This window comes from Dipodomys ordii, unplaced genomic scaffold (genome assembly GCF_000151885.1).
Source record: "Dipodomys ordii isolate 6190 unplaced genomic scaffold, Dord_2.0 Scaffold78, whole genome shotgun sequence".
In the NCBI taxonomy this organism is placed as follows: domain Eukaryota; kingdom Metazoa; phylum Chordata; class Mammalia; order Rodentia; family Heteromyidae; genus Dipodomys; species Dipodomys ordii.
Genome location: NW_012267294.1, coordinates 635436 through 654515, shown reverse-complemented (window position 1 = coordinate 654515; position 19080 = coordinate 635436). Strand labels below are relative to the sequence as shown.

At 44.1% G+C, this 19080-nt stretch overlaps 1 protein-coding gene across 2 annotated transcripts in view; it reads left to right on the top strand.

Annotated features, from left to right (window-relative positions):
* Positions 1 to 15455, top strand: part of Kcnd3 (potassium channel, voltage gated Shal related subfamily D, member 3) — a 219500-nt gene extending 204045 nt beyond the window's left edge. The window contains exons 2-7 of one of the 2 annotated variants that reach the window (XM_013024662.1): positions 4203 to 4365; positions 10789 to 10890; positions 11200 to 11289; positions 12744 to 12800; positions 14246 to 14493; positions 15253 to 15455. In XM_013024662.1, the coding sequence (XP_012880116.1) occupies positions 4203 to 4365; positions 10789 to 10890; positions 11200 to 11289; positions 12744 to 12800; positions 14246 to 14493; positions 15253 to 15454 (862 nt within the window). In that variant the 3' untranslated portion in view covers position 15455. The remainder of the gene's footprint in view (positions 1 to 4202; positions 4366 to 10788; positions 10891 to 11199; positions 11290 to 12743; positions 12801 to 14245; positions 14494 to 15252) is intronic. The other variant, XM_013024664.1, reaches the window with a different exon arrangement.
* The last annotated feature ends 3625 nt before the right edge of the window (positions 15456 to 19080 follow it).

The following is a 19080-nucleotide window of genomic DNA, read 5'->3' as shown; positions in this document are numbered from 1 at the left end:
AAAAAAAAAAAATCTAGAACTATCCTATAACCAAACAATTCCACTCCTGCACATTTATCTACTAGATCACAAACAAGGTTACCATAAAGCCACCAACACAACCATGTTCACTGCAGGCACAGAAGCATGAAGCATTCTGTGGGCCACTGTGAGTAGCATAGATTTCATCCCAAGTACAATGATGAACATGTTTGTTTATTTATTTATTTATATTGTAAAGGTGATGCACAATTACATAGGTCAGGTAATGAGTACATTTCTTTTTGAACAGTGTCACCTCTTCCCTCATTTCCTCCCAGTTTTTCCCTCCCAATCATCTTCCCCCATAAGTTGTATATTCATTGGCAACAGAGTGTCTAGCGAATTCACCCTTTGCCCCACCATTTCTGTGCTTCTCTTTCCCCTTCCTCAAACAGATAAATTTACAAACAAGAAAAAATGTACAGAAGTCAAAGAAGCAACAAAGGGGGGAAAACACCCCCCCAAAAAAATACCAAACCAAAAGAAAAATTACAAAAACCACTTGTTTCCATTTCTTGGAGTTCATTTTGATAAACAGTTGGTAGGGATGTGGGCAAAAAAAGGGGAAAACTACTACGCTGTTGGTGGGAATGTAAACTTGTTCAACCACTCTACAAAGCATTATGAGGTTCCTCAAAAGACTAAACATACTGCTTTCCAGAGTGGTTGAATAGGTTTACACTCCCACCAACAGTGCAGTAGGGTTCCCTTTTGGCCACATCCCCTCCGGCATCTGTTGTCATTAGATTTCTTGATTACAGTCATTCTAACTGGAGTGAGGTGGAATCTCAATGTTGTTTTGGTTTGCATTTCTTTTATGGCCAGAGAAGTTGAGCATTTCTTCATGTGTCTATTGGCCATTCTTATTTCCTCTTCAGAGAAGTCTCTCTTTAAGTTTTAGCCCACTTAATATACAATGGAATTCTATGCCTCCATCAGAAAGAATAACACCACCCTTTTGTTAGGAAATGGAAAGAGTGATAAAAATCATATTAAGTGAAGAAAGCCAGACCCAAAGAAGTATAGGTCCCATGGTTTCCCTTATGCGCAATAATAAGTATTATGTCTAGGATAATCTTATCAGATGAGCAGAAAAGTTCAAAAGCTATGTACATATGACCATATGATGCTAGAGCTGGGAAGGTGGCTCAGTGGTAGGGTGCTTGCTTTGCAGGCATGATGCCCTTGGTTCAATTCCTCAGCATCACATAAGCAGAAAAAGCCAGAAATGGTGCAAAAAGCCAGAAGCGGTGCTGTGGCTCAAGCAGTAGAATGCTAGCCTTGAAGAGCTGAGGGACAATGCCCAGGCCCAGAGTTCAGGCCCCATGACCCACCAAAAAAAAACATGATGCTAAGCAAAATGAGCCCAAGATATGGACACAAGAGGTTTTTCTTTGTCATTGTTTATAATGTACTATGTGGGGTGTTTTTTTTGTTGTTGTTTCTTTGTATGGTCTTTCCCCTATGGTATATTCCCTGTTGCCACTATATTTGTTTTTGGTACCCTGCATCTTGTATATATATTTATCTAATTTGGGGAGGAAAGGGGAATAACAAAATGCTGAAACAATGACCCAGGATGACCCATTGCAACAAAAATATTCACAAGATACTATGTTGGAAACAAACTTTACAACTTCTGTTGTGGGGGGGGGGGGGAAGGGCAGTGGGGTAGGTTGGGGAGGGAAGGGATAGTAGGAGAAAAGCAAAGGAGTAGGTAACAACATTCAATAAGAAATGGGCTGGGAAGGTGGCTCAGTGGTAGAGTGCTTGCCTTGCATGCCTGAGGCCCTGGGTTCGATTCTTCAGCACCACATAAGCAGAAAAAGCCGGAAGTGGCGCTGTGGCTCAAGTGGTAGAGCGCTAACCTTGAGCTGAAGAGCTGAGGGACAGTGCCCAGGCCCAGACAGTGCCCAGGCCCAGAGTTCAGGCCCACAACCAACCAAAAAAAAAAAAATGTACTCATGGGCTAGGAAAGTGGCTCAGTGGTAGAGCGCTTGCCTTGCATGCTTGAGGCCCTGGGTTCAATTCCTCAGCACCACATAAGCAGGGGGAAAAAAAGCCGGAAGTGGTGCTGTGGCTCAAGTCGTAGAGCTCTAGCCTTGAGCTGAAGAGCTGAGGGGCAGTGCCAGGCCCAGAGTTCAGGCCCCACGACCGGACCCAAAAAATAAAGAAAGAAAGAAATGTACTCATTACCTTACTCATGTAACTGTAACACTCCTGTACAGTATCTTTACAATAAGATTTTTTAAAAAAAACATTTAGAAAGACTAAATATAGAACTTCCTTTTGACCCAGAAATTCCACTCCTGGAATTCCAGTAAAACTACCAGCACAACCATGTCCATTGCAGTATTGTTTACCATAGCTAGGATATGGAATCAAACCAGATGCTCCTCAGTGGACAAATGAATCAAGAAAATATGGTATCTTTACACAATGGAACTCTATGCTTCCATCAGAAACAACGATATTGCACCATTTGTAAGGAAATGGAGACTTGGGGGAAAAATATATTAAGTGAAGTAAGCCAGACCCAAAGAAACAGGTTTCATGGTTTCCCTCATTTGTACTAATTAGAATGTGCCTATAAATCTACAAGAAAACACAATGACAAAAAAATTATATTTGGACATGATAAACTAAGCAGGACTCTAAATATTCACATGGTAAAACCAAAGGAGGATATTCTTAGGAAAGGTCACTAGAGCATATGATCATATGAAATGATGTTTATTGAAATGAACTCCAAGAAATGGAAACAAGTGGTTTTTTATTACTTTTCTTTTTCTTTTGGTTTTAGTTTTTTGGGTTATTTTTTCCCCTTTGTCACTGCTTTTGATTTCTGTACCTTTTATCTTGTTTGTAAGTTCATGTGTTTGGGGGAGGGGAAGGGAAAGCACAGAAATAGTTGGAGGAAGGGAGAACTAATACAGCAGTGATACTCTCTAGACACTCCGTTGACAATAAACTAGATAACTTGTCAGAGGAGGGGTTGGGAAGGAAAAACTGGAAGAAAATGAAGGAAGAGGTGACACTGTTCAACAAGAAACGTACTTATTACTTGACCTATACAACTGTACATTGTAAGGTATATTAAATAGGTAGGCTTCATTAGGTAGCCGTTGAAGAGAACACCCCCATGCTATTCAGGCAGGAAAAAGAGTTTATTTACCAAACTGCTGCCCCCACCATATGTGGTGGAGAGGCATGGCTGAAAAGGAAGGGGCGACCTACCCCTGGGCCAGGTCTTATCTAGGCCAGGGACAAGAAGAGGTGTGGCCAGGTGAGGGAAAGGCGTGGCCACACTGGATCCGGACATGACCTCAGGGTCTGGGACCCTCCTAAGGTCAGATGGGAGGCATGTGACCAGAGTTGGCCCAGGATTTGACCTAGCAGGAGGGGAAGGTGACTGCTTCCAGGTCTGCCAGTTACCTAGGTAACAGATACTGGGTGGAAACAGCCAAGAGTAGGGAGGTGTCACTGTGCAGACCTTACATACTCACTTTTGCAATATAAATAAATAAATAAGCAAACAAACTCATCCACGTTCGTCTTTGTACTTGGGATGAAACCTATGCTGCTCACAGTGGCCCACTGCACGCTGCATGCTTGCCATGCCTACCTCTCAATCTTCTTTGCCTCCCTCAATATCCAGTTCTGCTGGCCCTTTGACAATCCCTAGAACAACCCAAGCACCTTACCACTGTCTCAGGGCCTCCAAACCTCTGTTCCATCTGCCTAGCAGACATATACACAGAGATTTTGTGTCTTTGTCCTTCACCTTCAGATATCGGTTTAAATGTTAGCATATGGGCCATGCCTTTCCTGACCACATTCCCACTTCCTGGCACAGCTGCTCCCTTCTTTCTCTTTATAGCTACAACCCCAAGGCACAAACAAACCTTGTGTTTCATATTGTCACTTCCTTGGGTATATAGTCTTCTTCTCATAGGAAGTCGGTTCCATAAGACTCCATAAGGATCTTTTCTCTTGGCTCATTCTCAGGTTATATTCCTGCAACCTGGCACATAGTAGGTACTCTAAGCAATCCTTGAATGAATGGATGAATGAATGGCACATCATTGGCTGGGATCCTTAATTAGTTCCCCAATGGCTCCTCTCTTCCTTACTTCCTGTTACTGTCTCTTTCTCTCTGTGTGTATCTCTCTCTCCTTTAGCTATGGTGACATGGTGCCTAAGACAATCGCAGGAAAGATCTTCGGCTCCATCTGCTCCCTCAGTGGCGTCCTGGTCATCGCCCTGCCAGTCCCTGTGATTGTTTCCAACTTTAGCAGGATTTATCACCAGAATCAGAGAGCCGATAAACGCAGGGCACAGAAGGTAAGCCACACATGAGACGGTGGGAACAGGGAGGAGTAGAAGGAGCAGGGGGCACACGTTGGTTGCCAGGTCTGGAGTCATCTGGAAAATCCCTAAACAAATATCCTCCAGCTTGGGAAGGGAAGGCAGCTGCTGACTCCGAGTCTCACCAGCATTGTCAATTCTAGCCCAGGCACCATGCCCTCGATTACCTACACGCTGGTTATCATCCTCCTTCGCATATTCCCAGGCTATGGTTTGGTGTGTAGTCCAGCTCCACACTCCAACCGGGGCCACTGGGCAGTTTCTTGGCCCCTCCTTCTCCCAGCCAAAAGCTGACTGGGAAACAGTCTCATTTTAATATCTTATAATAGCCTATACAAAACCTAGTGACAAAAATAAATGTGCTGAAGAGAAAAATGAATAGTTTGAAAGGAGAACATCGCGAGGCCAGTGAGTTCCAGAACAAATGGCATATCGAGCTTTATAGTTCATTCCAGTGCCAGAGGGAGAAACTGTAGAACCCGATGGATGACCACCAGGAGAGCCATCCACAGCCCTGAGGAAGTTCTAAAGCTATGCGCAGTGTATCCTTAAAGCATCAGGGAGGCGGGAAATGCAGTCCTGGGCCCCCAGACACAGAGAGATCTCTGCAAGGTTGGAGGCTCAGGAGAACCTCCTTCATGAGAAATCCTCAACCACCAATTAAGCCAATGCTCACTTAGTTCAATTGTGAAGCCAGCTGGCTAAAGAAGGTCCCTGGAAATGGCTCCTCCATTGTTCCTATCAAGGAAGGGGTATCTGAGGGGAGTGCCCCATTTCCCTTCTGGTCTGAGCTGATATGTGGAGCTCTCCCCAGTATCTCTATCACCAGAAGGTATGGTCAGAGCTTAGGATTTGAGTCTTCATATATTATCCTTCCATTCACTTATTGTACAGATTGACTGAGCACCTCCTATGTGGCAGGCCTTACAGCTGATTATTTGCTTCCACCTGCTTTGATAACAGGGCTTCATACTAGATTCCGGCAATTCAGAATTTCAGAACAAGTCCCTGTGTATGAACTATAATAAGGCCGTAAACCCATGAAAGTTACCTCTAAAATGCATAATAATTACTGTATGATCATTTACATAAAACAATGTAGAATGAAATATTCATGGTATCAAATATAATCATACACCAAACTCACTTGGTTCCTTAGTCCCTTGTATCACCTGTCAGGTATGTTAGGTTACTTCCTTCCTCACCCTCCTCCTGTCTCTCTCTGCCTGTATTGAACTTACCTTGGCCTGGTCTATCATGTTGCCAGCCTTAAGATTTCTCTTCTGGCTTTCTCTGTTCCCCTTCCAGCATCTGTTTCCTATCTCTTCACCCAAGATTTGGGTTTCTCCAACTCCTACCACTGGAAGCCACCCTAGAAATGGAAGTTTGGTCTCTTCATGTTCAATCCAGCTGGAAAATGTGAACAATGTCTAAATTCATTACACAGTTCTAAAGAATAGGGTAGGAAGAAGCTGGGATCTCATATCCCAATCCAGGAGCCTGGGGCCCTACCGAGCCAGGGTCTCACATACACACTGCACCCCATCTCCTAAACCTGGACTAAGACTTGAAAGCAGGAAGCACAAGTCGGGTTTCCCGGAAAATCCTCTGCTCATGGGGTGAAAGCCCTCCACAGTAGTGCTTTAGGTAGCTCCCCTGGCCACCTTCCCCTCCCTCCCTACACTTGTGCCTCCTTCTTAGAGCATCTCAGCTGTAAACAACATGGCGGTAGGCTTTCCCTCTGGACTGGATAAAGCTCGTTGTGTGCAATTAAAATCCAGAGGGAGTAACTCAGCGTACTCTTTTCTCTAAACTGCTGAGTCTCCTTGCTCACCTTCCTCTGTCTCTCTTCTGCCTCCCTTTGAAATCAGAGTAAATATTTACAGTGTTTTCATCTAGCCTGGAGACGGTGCTCAGCCCGATCTCTTTCACCTTCTTATGATAGGAAGACAAAACAAAAACAGTAATTCCTGCTCCTAGCAGAGTCTGTAAAAGTGAGCCTAGGCAGACAAGCCCTAGGGACTTCCTGGGAGAAGAGAGATGAGACAGGGAGGAGGCCAGGGAAGCTGGGCTACTCCTCAGCCCAGATTCCATACCTGGAGCTGATGATGCTCAAGAAATAAGTTCAGTCCACAGGCCTTGGGGGCAGAGGTTCATCATCCCTACCTGTAGTGACTGGTTTGCTCTGGTGCAGATGGGAGCATGGCATCTGGAATGGGGTATCTGTACCCCACCACCATTTCTTGGAGATGCCCATGTTCTTCTGACTTTGGGAAGGATTATTCGGGGCAAGGAGTGGGGGAAGGAAGGCCCAGGGGGTTGGGGTTTTTTTTAGCTTGTTTTGTTGTCTGTACTTGTGAATGCAAGGCAAATATTCTACCACTAAGCAACACCCTAACACTACAAGGCATATTAATTAGGTAGCCCATGAAGAGAACACTACAGCGGTATTCAGGTAGGAAAAGAAGTTTATTTACCCAACTGCTGCCTCACCACAAAGGGTGGAGAACACATGATCAAAGGGGAGACCCACCCCAGGCCAGGACTTCTAGGCCAGGGATGGGAAGAGGTGTGGCCAGGTAGAGGAAAGGTGTGGCCACATGTTACTCCAGAGTCTAGGACCCTCCCCCTACCTCTGATGGGAGGCCTGGCTGGGGGAGGTAATGGCTTCCAAGTGAATGAGTTTCCTAGGTAAGGAAGGTACTGGGTAGAGACATATACAGGAGGTAAGGAGGCCAAAGCCTGCATGGCCTGGGAAGACCTTACAAGTACCATATTCTTTTATTATTATTATTATTTGTATAGTGTTAACTTTCTCCACTTTGGTATTTTTTTTTTGAGATTAAGTGATTACATACATTTCACAAAATTCACAGTATTGTGGGATAGAGGTACTTACAGTCACAAACACTTTTTTTTTGTCAGTCGTGGGGCCTGAACTCTGGGCCTGGGCGCTGTCCCTCAGCTCTTCAGCTCAAGGCTAGCGCTCTACCACTTGAGCTACAGCACCACTTCTGGCTTTTTTCTGCTTATGTGGTGCTGAGGAATAGAAGCCAGGGCTTCATGTATTCTACAAACACTCTATCTCTGAGCCAACTTCCCAGCCCCTACAAACACTTTTTAACCTTCACAAGGTGCATTGCATTATCATGGTCTATAGGCTATGGTCTCTACAAATTTTGACATTACAACTGTTTTTTCCAAATCGAGTGATATGTACATTTCTTTCCTTTTGCTTATTCTTTGTTTTAATCAAATATTTTATTGAGTCAGCCACCGGTAGTTCACACCTATAATCGTTTTTTTTTAATTTTTTATTGTGAAAATACCGTATAGAGGGGTTACAATTACACAGGCAAGGTAATGAGTACATTTCTTATCAAGCATTGTTGCCTCCTCCTTTGTTTCCCCTTCCCATCCCTGCCCTCCCATATCCACCACCCACCGCCCCCCCTCACCCAGCCCAAGTTGTAAAGTTCTTTTTTCAACATTACGCCTTGTACATCTCATTGTTGCAATGGGTCCACCTGTATCCCTATTTAAACAGTTTTCACACTTATAATCTTAGCTACTCAGGAGGATTTCAGTTCAAAGCCAGCCCAGGCAGGAAAGTCTGTGAGACTCTTACCTCCAATTAACTGCCAGAAAACTGGAAGTAGATCTGTGGCTCAAAGTGGTAGAGCATCAACCTTGAGCAAAAAGAGCTCAAGGATAGCACCCAGGCCTTGAGTTCAAGCCCCACAACTGACCAATGTATATGTGTGTGTGTGTGTGTGTGTGTGTGTGTGTGTGTGTGTATGGAGAGAGAGAGAGAGAGAGAATTTGCATATACAGGTACTGGAGTATACTAGGCCCTCCATAATCTAGCTTGGCTTTTTCACTCAAAGTCAATGCTTTTCAACTTGAACTACAACTCTGCTTCCAGTTTTTTTTTGCTGATTAGTTGGAGCTAAGAGCCTCATGGACTTTTCTGCCCAGGCTGACTTCAAATGGCAATCCTTAGATCTCAGAAGGCTGAGATCTAAGGATTATAACACCTGGCTTTGCAATCATTTTAAATTCACATTTACTTGCAGAAAAAAATAATACAGAGTGGTCCCTTGTCTAGTTTTTCCAGTTTTTTCCAATGGTAAGACTTTACAAAACTATACAGTAAAGGCATAACTAGGGTATGAATCCTGGTACAACTCAACCATCTGATTCAAATTGCCCATTTTAGTTGTATGGTATAAGGATGGGGGTGATAAGCTCATGAAGACCACCACAGTCTGATGACTGAGACCAACCAGTGTCAACACCACAAGCATACCTGGTTGCCCTTTTATAACCCATACCCCTGCTGTGACCCATGGCCACTATTTATCTGTTCTCCATTTATAAAATATTTACATTTCAAACATGTTATAAATGAGCAGTCCAGAATCAATCTTTGGAATTATTTTTTATTCCATATAATTACTAGATAGTCATCCCAACTGTGTGTCTCAACAGTGCCTTTGTTTTTATTTCTGAATAGTAGTCCATAGAATGGAATTCCCAGTTTGTTTAACCGAGAAAAGTACCTATTTCAGTTATTACAAATAAAGCTGCTGTGAACATTGATGTACAAGTTTTTACATAAACATGTTTTCATTTCTCTTGGAAAAGGCCTAAGAATGCAATTTTGCCTGTCTTGTCTTTTGGCCACTCCGTTTCTCCCTTATTTTCCTTCTTCTGAGTCTTTAAGAGACAGAGATCCAAGTACTCGTGTCCAAATGGCACTTGCTCAATTGTGGAAGGATTTCAGAGGTTGATAAAATTAGCCCTTGCTCATAAATGGTGTCCTGCCCTATAGAGGGTGGAAACATTCTCCTTACTAATTTCTCCTCAAATCCTGGAATCTCCATCCTAGTTGAAAATGCAGCCCCCTGGGATTTTACCTTTTAAGTTTTGAGACTTGCATGATAGAAATGGAAGTCAGGAAAGGAACAGGAGAATGCTATGGAAGCTTTGGCTTCAAAGCCAAAGGCCAAAGCTGAAGGTCTAGTCCCCTGCTTTGCCCTAGCTAAATCACTTCTCATATACTTCCTTTTTGTCTTTGAAATGGCCGGGATGGGCCTTTAAGCTCTTAATTTCCACAGTGCCCATGGTCATGGAAAAGAATGAAGCTGGCTGATTCACACAAAGATAAAGTCCATTACATTGACTTTATAAACCACAAGCATCTAACCAACTGATTAGCTTCCTTTCTTGGCTGCCAGGAGCTTTGCTTGAGTACTTACTCAGTACAAGAGTCCTGTGCTGGATGCTGGAGATTAAAAAAAAAAAAAAAAGTGGGCTGGGAACGTGGTAGAGTGCTTGCCTCACATGCATGAAGCCCTGGGTTCAAATCTTCAATACCATATACACAAAAAAAGCTGGAAGTGGTGCTGTGGCTCAAGTGATAGAGTGCTAGTCTTGAGCAAAAGAAGCTTAAGGACAGTGCCCAGGCCCAGAGTTCAAGACCCAGGACTGGCAAAAAAAAAAAAAATGTTCATAAGCCACAGGCCACTAGCCCTCAAGAACTTAAAACCAAGCTAGAGAAGCCCTCCAAATTTCATATGCTAGGTATGATTCTGTCAATAGATCTCAAACCTCTTTATCCTTTGTGGGAAATGATTAAGCGATATGGTGTATTTGATATGACAATCTGCTGCTTTAATAGAGCCCAAGGTACCATAAGATTAAAAGAAGTGCCACAAAGGAGAACAGGAGAATCTTTCATCTCTGGAAAGTAATGAAGACAGACCCCAGATATGAGAAAGGTCTGGCTGTAAGTGGTACAATCAGATTATATAAGGCTATAATGAGCTTGACACAATTGGATTTCCATATGCAGCTCTCAACACCTAGCACTTACCAAGAGCAATAACAGCCACATCCACAAGCTATGAGGAACTTGCTTGAATATAAACATCTAGCCAAGGGAAAAGCTGGAGCAGGATTCCCAGAGAGAATTGCCTTAGACCTTCAGGAATGTTCTTTACTCAGAGAGGCAAAGTAGTGGAGTTCACTTGATGGCCTTTCTCTGGTTCATTCAGGTTCTCTGGTTCATTCATTCTCTCCTTCATCTACAGGAGTAGCCATCCCTGGATTTATAGAGATCACACACACACACACACACACACACACACACACACACACACGAATAAAAAAGTACACTTGATGAGCAGTGGTGGCTCATGCTTATAATCCTCTGACTATGGTCAAGTTGTACAATGAGAGTATAGTGTCTCAGGTCCCAGGCCTCTTCCCCTTACATCAGGCATCACCTGGGAGGCCAGCATCTCAGGGCAGCCTGCTATCATTGACCTTGCCCAAGCTTCTTGTCTTCTTGTATGTTGGTCTCCCTCACTCTCCTATTATCTCTGCCAATCACAGAAAGCCCGCCTTGCCAGGATCCGAGTGGCCAAGACAGGAAGTTCCAATGCCTACCTGCACAGCAAGCGCAATGGGCTCCTCAATGAGGCTCTGGAGCTGACGGTAGGTGCCTGGGGGAGATAAAGGAGAATGGGCTGATTTTCTGCCCATGGACATCAGCACTGCTGCCCCAAAGCTCCAGTTGGAACCCCAAAGAGGACATGCTCCTCACCTTTCCCCATTTACATACCTCTCCAGAAAGTTTCTCACCACTACCCCTAAACCAGCTGGTGTCAAAGGTCCTAGCCTAAGACTAAACTATGTTTAATGCTGACTCTGGAATGTGGCTCTGGTCTTGTTCTATGGAGAAACAAGGACACCAGAAAGAGATATATCAGCTTTATGTTCAGCCTCTCTTCTTTCTCTCTCCAGGGTACTCCAGAAGAGGAGCATATGGGCAAAAGCACCTCTCTTATTGAGAGCCAGCACCATCACCTGCTGCACTGCCTAGAAAAGACCACTGTGAGTCTCAGCCCATTGCCACCTCCTGTCTCTTACCTGACTCTAACTTTTTCCTAAGTCAGCACTCAGATTTTCACCCTACTCCACAAGTCAGTCTGTCCCCTTCAGACCCAAAAGGCATTGCTGAAGACATGGTAGAAAGCCCATTCTGTCCTGTGGGAGCATAGAGAAAGCCATTCCTCTACCTCCCTACCCACCTCTACACCAGCCTCCACAGCCTATTTGATTATTGAGGGCTACAGGCATCTCCATTTGTCAGTTCTGATGGGTATCATCCTTCAACACGCAGTCTGAATTCATACCAAACAGTAGCAACGTGTCAACTTCTGTCTCACTTCTGGGACTAGGTTGATGGGATCTATGAGTCCCTTTGTGTTACCTGTCTCTTGGAACAGGAGGCAGCTAATGAAGGAACAGTGCATTTATTTCTCTAGCCAAGATTTATCGACCCCCTCTCAGTCACTCTGCAATTTCCAGGAAATTCAGATATGAAAAGGCTGGTTGCTAAAGGAGTCGTCATGGTTTAGGGTGCCCCAGCTGGAATGGGAATGATGCTTGTGCCTCCCCCAACAGCCTGAAAGGAAGGGCAGTAGGGCTAGCCCTGAACTCTTGGCAAAAGAAAATTCTGAGGATATTAGGAAGGAGAAGTCGGAGTAGACAAACCAAAGTAAAATGCTTCTTGCCCCTTTCTAGACACTCCCTACCCAGAGAGCTTAGAGTCAGGACTGAGCATGCTAAGGAATTCTGTAATTCCCAGTGTTCCATATCCTGGCTTCCCTGATGCTAAAATGACTCTTAATCTGAACCAAACATGGATACTATGAATGGCAGTTGAGTCTAGTGAGGACCTCCAAAAGGGAAAGGTACTCTGCAAATCATAGTTTCCAAGACCTATCATCAAGAACCGTATATTCCTATCTAGAACTTTCCTCAAAGATGCTGAGCTTGCCAAAGGACTAGGCCCAGGCCCAACTGCCCTTTCTAATTGCATGTGCTGGGTAGAATGTATAAATTGAAATCATTATGGGTAAAAATATTGAGGTTTGAAGGGCTGGAATGTTGGCCTTGGAGAAATGGGATTTGGGCATTGAGACGGAATGCTGGCATTCAAGGAGTAGAATGCTGAATTTGAGAAGAATGTTGTTTTGTGGGGGTGGGATGTTAGGATCCAAGCTCTGGAATGCTGGGGAGGAATGTGGTACTGGGAAGTGGAATGATGGGGTAGATGGAGAATGTTGGGATGGAAGGAGCGAATGTTGGTTTTGAGTGATGTCCTGTTGGAACCAAAGGGTGGAATGTTGGAGTGGGGGGGGGCAGAATGCTGGGAATGAGGGATGGAATGTTGAACTCAAAGGATGGAATGCTGGGATTGATTGACTGTCAAAACTGGCTTGGGAATGCTGGAATGTACAATCAATGGTGTTTTTATCTTCTGTTGGCATGTTGTCCTGTAGGGATTGTCCTATCTTGTGGATGATCCCCTGTTATCTGTACGAACCTCCACCATCAAGGTATAACTTTTTAAAAATTCAATTGATGTTTTTCCTCTCTGAGTCTTCTGAGTCTGTGGATCTCCCCCTTTCAACCCTTGGTCTGGTTCTCTGCATGTGCTGTTGATTCTTTGGGGCCTATTCTACCTCTGCTGTCATACCCAGTGCCAGCTCAGGCTTCAGTGATTGTGCTGAACTACCCAACTGCCTTTATAATCCCCTCTTTTGACCTCCTCAAGGGCTCTGAGGGTATGGTGGAACATGGCATCAATGTCACTTTCCTATTGAGTGTCCATGTGCCACTTCTCTGGCCCAACTCTTCAGGGACTCCTGACATTGGCTTTCAGCTGGGGATGGGGGTGGGAGGAGGTCTGTCTTGAACTCTATTCCTATGATACTTCTCCTTTGACTTTCTCCCTGCTCTGACTGCCTTCGCTAGGACATCAACACCATAGGTTTTTAGCCACCTGACCAAGCAGCCACTTTTTAGTTAGCCTGGGTTGTTCTACATGCCACCATCAGGACCTATAGTTAGGAGATGGTTAGCATTCCCTCACATTGACATAAGAAGTCCTGTGCCTCCAAGTATTTTAAGGATCCATATCCCATCATTAGACACAATATTAAAGAAAAAAACACTAAAAGAAAACAGCCAGAAAGCCAGGTACTAGTGGTTCATGCCTATAAGCCAAGCTACTCAGGAGGCTGAAATCTGAGGATGGCAGTTCAAAGTCAGCCTGGGCAGGAAAGTCCATGAGACTCTTAGCTCCAATTAGCACCAGAATACTAGAAGTAGCACTGTGGCTCAAAGTGGTAGAACACTTTGAGCATAAACAGCTCAGGGATAGCAACTGGGCCTTGAGTTCAAGCCTCATAACTGACAAAAAACAAACATAAAACAGCCAGATAAAGTGGCTCAAGCCTGTAATTCGAGCTATTGGAAAGGTAGAAATCAGAAGAGTACAGTGTAAAGAAAATGGAGTCAAAAAGAAACAAATTGGTGAGGCTCTACCTCAACCAGTGGCTGGAGACAGTGGCTGGGGCCTGTTATCCCAACTAGGGGTGCAGCACAACAGCTGGACTCAGTGGTGTGCACTTGATGTCCCCAGCAACATGAGGAAGCACAAACAGAGGACTCACTGTCCAAGCCAGTTCAGGCATAAAGCAAGAACTTATCTCTAAAATAACCAAAGGAAAAAGGGCTGGCAGAGTGGTTTACGTGGTAGGGTACCTGCCTAGCAAGCAAGGATAGGCCCATCAATCTGATGGCTAGAGAGGCCAGATTGATTCTTTCTGTATTTGGTGCCTGTGGGACACCACTGTCACTCCTCCCAAATGCTTATTTGTGATCCAGGCAGCTGCAAACCCTTTTCTTCAAGGCCCAGAGCAGAGACAGGCAGCCATCCAGAGTCTGGGGCTCATGCTCTTCCACCTTTTCCTACATCTTTTGCTTCTGCCTCCTGCAGAACCATGAGTTCATTGATGAGCAGATGTTTGAGCAGAACTGCATGGAGAGCTCAATGCAGAACTACCCATCCACAAGAAGCCCTTCACTGTCCAGCCATCCTGGCCTCACTACCACCTGCTGTTCGCGTCGCAGTAAGAAAACCACACATCTACCCAATTCTAACCTGCCAGCCACCCGCCTGCGCAGCATGCAAGAGCTCAGCACCATCCACATCCAGGGCAGCGAGCAGCCGTCCCTCACTACCAGGTGGGTGGCTTCCAGCTCATCACCCCCAAAGGACTGAGTCATTTCATTCCCAGAATTAAACAATCTTAGCATTTGAGACAACCTGGAGAATCATCTAGCCATTCTCCTCCCCCAGACTGATCTAATGCATGAGATCCCTCACCTTCCTCCTCCCATTCTTCTCGTATGTTTTGGTCCTAAATCCTTCCTAGGATGTGGGATGATACTTGTAGCAGCCTAAGGCCCAAAAGTGGGGTTATGTATTATGGGGAAACAGACCAAGATAATCCAAAAATGACCTGACCCACCTCCATGCAAAAAAGAAAAGAAAAGAAAAAGAAAAATGGTCTGGTCATTTTATTAAGGAAATAATTTTTACAATCATGCTTAGCTTAGGTAGGGGTGACTTCGAATCACAAACTGACTTTTCCTTCTCAGATTCTTTGTTTATATTTAAGTCGCTTCCCTTCATTGCCAAATCAGTTACAGAGAATTCAGGAAAAGCCAATGTTAAATGTCACAAATAATAAGTCTAGAATGACGGAAGGGAAACTTTAGACTGTAAATTCCAAAACTCCAGTCTATTTATGACCTTGTAATGCCAGGAGTTCAATAATAATAACTAGAATGGATCATTACAAGCTGGTTACCAAAGGCAGAAGTAGAGGGTCACCAAAGACTCCCACTAGTTCCTATGAGCCAAACAAAGGAAGGGGATAAAAGATGCTTTGGGATGCTAGTAAACAGAAACCATCATCAACTCACTCTTTTCTATCTTAGTCGCTCCAGCCTTAATTTGAAAGCAGACGACGGACTGAGACCAAACTGCAAAACATCCCAGATCACCACAGCCATCATCAGCATCCCCACTCCCCCAGCGCTAACCCCAGAAGGGGAAAGTCGGCCACCCCCTGCCAGCCCAGGCCCCAACACGAACATTCCTTCCATAGCCAGCAACGTTGTCAAGGTCTCTGCCTTGTAAAAAAAAAACAAAAAACAAAAAAAACAAAAAAACAAAAAATAAAACCATTGGACTGAAGGCCAGAGGAGGTAGTGGGGAGTGAAGGGGGCTGGCATGTTGGTGGTGGCCACTGGGACCACTCCCTCCCCCTCTCCTCATTATTTCTGCCTGCCCCATTGCACCCCTAGCACTGAGACTTGTGCCTGGAAGGAAAAAAAGAGGCAGCAAAAGGGTACCTGAGGGGCCTGCTGCTGGTGTGGACATCGCCCTGTGATCGTGCATCTTGCTGGGTGGGGCTAGAGGAAGGGATGGGAGGGTAAGGGTATGGGTTAGTAGGGGGGGTTAGGCTGCCTGCCGGGACAGGGCCTAGAGGGAAAGCCTCCAACCAAATGGCAATTGTTTCTGGAGGCCCCAGAGAAGAAAATACAAGACAAGACCAAGAACAGCACAGAGGTGAAGTCATCACACTCAAACCAGGAAGAAAATATAACACTGTGTATTTAAGCACCTTTTTCAAGGATCTTAATGGATAATATTTATTCATGAGAAAAGGTGGGGAAAAAAAAACACCAACGATTTTTGTGAAATGTTTTTCTCCATGGACCCAACACCTTTAAACCAAAACTGCATTTTGTGAGGTTTTGTTTTATTATTTTTTTCCTCCTTTTATAGCAAAAGCTTTTAGGCTCCAAGTCCGTTTATTGCTGAGTTAGCTCTTCATTCCCCCCACAGGTGAGTGAGGTCAACTGAACCTGAGCCTTTGCTGGCCAGCTGACTTGCACAGAACTGCCAAGAGATCACACAGCAACCCTTAATCTCTTGTCTGTCCTTGTCTCCTTTGTCATAGTACCTCTCTGCTTCCCCCTGGCTGTTTCTCTGTGTCCAACCATCTGTGTCTACATGGATCTAGTGATCGGGAGAGGTGCTCTAAGGCCTTTTCTGTCACTGCCAAGTACTACAGACTTGTGCCTGGGAGTTGTGTCTATGTGGATGTAAATACAGAGAAAGAAGAAATGTAAACATGAGAGTTTTAGGGGTAAAAGAAAACCACCTTATGAGCAAAGATGCTTTCCTTGTGCCTGGTATTTGCTGTTTCCGTTTCTTGGGAAGACAAGGAACAGACCAATGTGTCATGCCAGGATCTTGCAAAAGGAAACAGCAGCTGTACGCAACAGTCATCTCTGGTGTGCACCATACAGAAAAGAATCCATGCTGCAGTCTTCATGGCACCTTACAAGATCTACTAGAAAGCCAATCAAGAGCTCGGCCAAAAGGCCCTAAGAGCAGTTTCTTCCAACTAGGACAGTAGTGTGAGGCTAGGAGCCCTCTGACTTATCTCCCACTTGAGGCTCTGACACATCAGAGGTTATGAAAATTTAAGTCTGTGCCCCTCCTCATGGATATTTCAAAGCAGGGAACCAAGAGATTCCAAATGGTTCTATCCTTGTCTGAAAAATGCACTCTGAGGCTTGATCTCTGAACAAGGTAAAATGAGTTGGAACCTGTTCACGTCCATGCAAGGGACAGAGTGAAGAGTACTGCTTGAAAATGTAGGCAGAATTTCTGGTTATGTATTTTCACCCACATGGATCCAGGGACAGTATTTCTGAGATCTTCCTAACCATTTTTTTGCCACTTACAGCTGATCAGGTGGGCCTCAGAGTTAGTGTTAAACCCTTCCCAAACCTTATTACTCTATTACAGTCTCAGTATCCTGAAACTCTGAGACACATGAGCTCCTTAGGAGCCTCTTACCCATTCTGAACCTTAATGGCTAAGCTTTTATTTATAGGCCAAGACTTTTTCTGCCCACCACAACTCATCTAGGTAAGTTTCACTCATCAGGAACCTAAATATACCATCAGCAGGCTTCCGTATGACCCCATCTCAAATGACCCTATAAGCACAGGAAGTCTAAGGGTTTGGAGTTGGCACCTAATCAGAAGGTGGGCAGAAGGACAAGGAAGGAGGAGCTTGCTTTATCTCCTCATGATTTCCTCATTGGCCACTAGACAGTCTTTTCACTGGGTCTGGCCTCAAAGATTTTTTCTTATCATGGGAATGGACTAGTTTCCATACTCCGACTTTTGTCTAAGAAAGCAGAAAAGCATTAAACACAACTACAGAAGGATATGTGTGTACACACACATATACAACCTAAACACTTTCAGAAATAACTGCTTAAATCCATTTACATAATACACACATTTCATTAAGAAAGGCAATGAGCCAAGCTGGACTCCAATTAGAGGGAGAAGATTAGAAAAGAATATTTCTCTTGAAAGAATTGGTAATGGGACAAAGTTAGGCATATTTCTCTGTAAGAACACCATCTTAAGAACTGAATGAGGTCAGGGATACTGAGGTAAGTAGGAATATTACTTCATACATGTACAAGCTAGCTGTGCTTCATTTAAGAACTGATCATTAGCTGGGTACTGGTGGCTCACACCTGTAATTTTAGCTACTCAGGAGGCTGAGATCTGAGGATCACAGTTCAAAGCCAGCATGAACAGGAAAGTCTGAGAGAGTCATCTTTAATTAGCCAGCAAAAAATCCGTAGGTGTAGTTGCGACTCAAGTGGTAGAGTGCCAGCTTTGAGCAAAAAAGCTAAGGAACAAAGCCCCTGCCCTGAGTTCAAGACCCAGTACTGGTACACACACACACACACACACACACACACATCATTAGAGGGTTACAAGAATGACTGGTTTAACCGAGGATCTGAATATCATTTTGCAATGCATCATGGATCATATTAGTTCTCATGAAATTGTTTTAAAAATTATGTCCCCATTTCCCATTTTTAAATTTTCCTTAGTAAACTGAATGTTTAGGGTTGTTTTAATTTCATTTCCAAATCCCACATCATGCCACTTCCCAAAAGAACATTAAGCCATTCCCTCCATCTCCATCCCTCACTGTAGCCTTATCCAGAAATAAGTGATTCAGTACTTCTGGCCCAAAAGATATCAGTCCACAAAAAATGGCTCAAGACAGACTATGTTGCTAAAAGGTATTTGTAAGTAATCACAAGGTCCAGTGTGCTGAGTCAGTTCAACAAGTGTAACTCATTGGCTAGTGACCATAAAATTAGGCTATCAGAGTTACCTGGGGACCAATAGATTTCTCATATAATTACTTGAGGTTCATCATTCATGAAACCATTTATAGCTTAAGAGAAGGTTCCCCAAACTACTGCTCCCACTCAGTCCCCTTCACCATTGATCAGTGTAAAAACAAAAACTTAGGGACTACATTCAATGTCAAATGAATGTAAAGAGAAAATACAGTATTGAGTATGCTACACCTAGAACAGATTCAAGATCAAAGTTATTTTTATCTTCTAGAAAGCTGAGAGCCAGAGAAATTGACTAGTTCAAGGTCATACAGCCATTTAAAGACAGAGCTGGAACCAGAACACAAGTCCCTTGGCTATAGACTTAATGCTTTTCCACACCATTGCCTCAGAGTTAATGTGTGGGAGAAGACCCATCAATGATTCCGTGCTATAATTACAGATATAGTCTTTTGTAAATGTCAATACTACTTGGACAGCCCTTGGAAAACACACATTATACTTTGGAAGCCACTATTCCCTGGATAGAACCAGCTATGGACTATTAATTCTGTCAGAAAAAAATGTA